At 38.8% G+C, this 2,096-nt stretch overlaps 1 protein-coding gene across 1 annotated transcript; it reads right to left on the reverse strand.

The window, feature by feature from the left end:
- Positions 1-1,268: 1,268 nt before the first annotated feature.
- Positions 1,269-1,714, reverse strand: LOC118709561 (mitochondrial import inner membrane translocase subunit TIM14-like). The gene has a single exon (XM_036421735.2). The coding sequence runs from the start codon at positions 1,688-1,690 to the stop codon at positions 1,340-1,342; it is 351 nt and encodes a 116-aa protein (XP_036277628.1). The 5' UTR covers positions 1,691-1,714; the 3' UTR covers positions 1,269-1,339.
- Positions 1,715-2,096: the final 382 nt, after the last annotated feature.

Here is a 2,096-nt window from a genome sequence, read left to right on the forward strand (position 1 = left end):
ATTTAGGGTTAGGTATAGTAACATTATCTGCACTCTTGTCCCTAAGGCCTCAAAGTCCTGGAGTTTCTTCTCAGTTGTAGCTGGATCCAGAAGCTCTTATGATGTGATCAGGCGCTGCTCTCCTCCCCTTTGCTCCTCTATTGCCTTTGATCTCCAGCGACCCTCTATTTTTACCCTCTACAGTTTTTTAAAATTATTTTTTTTATTTTTAATTTTTATTAAATTATTATCTGTGTACATATTTTAACATTGCCCCCCCCATACATACCCTCCCTCCCCAGAGTTTTGTGTCCATTGGTTGTACTTATATGCATGCATACAAGTCCTTCGGTTGATCTCTTATCTCCCCCAGATATCCCTACCCTCCCTTCTGTAATTTGACAGTCTGCTTGTTGCTTTACTGTCTTTATATCTGTCTTCTGGTTCATCAGTTTATAATGTTCTTTATTATCCATAAATGAGTGAGGTCATGTGGTGTTTTGCTTTCATTGACTGGCTTATTTCACTCAGCATGATGTTCTCTAGTTCTATCCAGGTTGCTGCAAATGATGAGAATTCCTTCTTTTTTATGGCAGCATAGTATTCCATTGTATAGATGTACCATAGTACCCTCTACAGTTTTTGACAAATTGTTTTGAAATAACTTTAAACTTATAGAAAAGTTGCAAAAATGGTAATAGTGGAACAAGTCCCTTACCCAACCTCCACTAACATTAATATCTTGGATGCCAATAGCACAATGATCAAAACTAAGAAATTATATTGGGACAATACAAACAAACTAAGGACTTTATTTGAATTTCACCAATTTTTCCACCAAAGTTTGTCCTCGCATCCAATCAAGGATCTCACATCTCATTTAGATGTCATTGCTGCTCGATTCTGTGACATTTTCTTAAATTTTTTTTTTTTTTTGTGTGTGTGTGTCTCTCATGACCTTGACCCTTTTAAAGAATACTGGTCAATTATTTTGTAGACCATCCTTCAATTTGGGTTTGTCTGATGTTTTCTCATGATTAGACTGAGGTCATACATTTGTGATAAGAATACCTCAAAAATGACATTCTCTTTTCAGTTTACCATATGATGTCAGATGTCATGTTCTGGTAATGTCTATCTGAAGTGTTATCTAGTGACTTTCTTCAATGAAAAGGTCTTATATCTCCCTTTATAATTAATAGATATATGGGAGGGGGGGGAGAGATACTTTGATACTATGCAAATTTCTTTTTCTCCTCAAACTTTTGCCCACTTATTTTATTTTATTTTAGCTTCTTTTATTACAAAAAGATGTTTTCATATACATGATTAATAACTTAAAATTCACCATACATTTACTTCATTTTTTAGCTTGACCATCTAGTAAATCTTTAGCTTCATTGATTTTGACTGCTATATAAGGAGATCCTCCCTTGTCTGGGTGATTTAACAGCGTAATTCTTCGGTGAGCATCTCTTATTTTCCCTTTATTGGCAGTAGGGCTAACACCTGATACTAATGCTGCTTCTTGTTTTGTCATTTCAGGTTCAAACCCACCTCTGTAATAGCCACCACTGAAGGCAGATTTTGGTAGACTTTGAAAAACTTGTTTTACTTGAGGCTCCATATGCTTTATGGCTTGCAAAACATAATGGCCTGCACATCCCGCAGCAGCAATGGTCAATCCAACTGCTACCACTGCCCTGGCCATGGCTCCGGCCCGGCTCCCCTGCCTCCGCCGAGAGTGCGGCAAATTCCAGCCCCGAAGGCCGAGGCCACCAGCTCCCCGCCCACCAGCTCTCAGCCGCTACCAGAAAGCCAGGGCACTGCCAGCAGGGACCAAAATGCCCTCCAATTTTAGAAACCATTGGTGAATATTGCCTGCAATAGTAATATCATGTTTCCCCAAAAATAAGACATCCTCCGAAAATAAGACCTACTTACAGGTTTCCTTCTGAGTGAAATATAAGGCATCCCCCGAAAATAAGGCCCCCGTAGGCTAAACATGAGAGATTTGGTCCACTGATTCTGAAAGAAATGGAGTCACAAGAAATTCACCAGGAAATTCAGGAACTGGATTGTTATGATGATGTTCCAGAAGATGATGACATGATTGT

The sequence above is a fragment of the Pipistrellus kuhlii genome, unplaced genomic scaffold (genome assembly GCF_014108245.1).
Source record: "Pipistrellus kuhlii isolate mPipKuh1 unplaced genomic scaffold, mPipKuh1.p scaffold_m20_p_7, whole genome shotgun sequence".
NCBI classification, from domain to species: Eukaryota; Metazoa; Chordata; class Mammalia; order Chiroptera; family Vespertilionidae; genus Pipistrellus; species Pipistrellus kuhlii.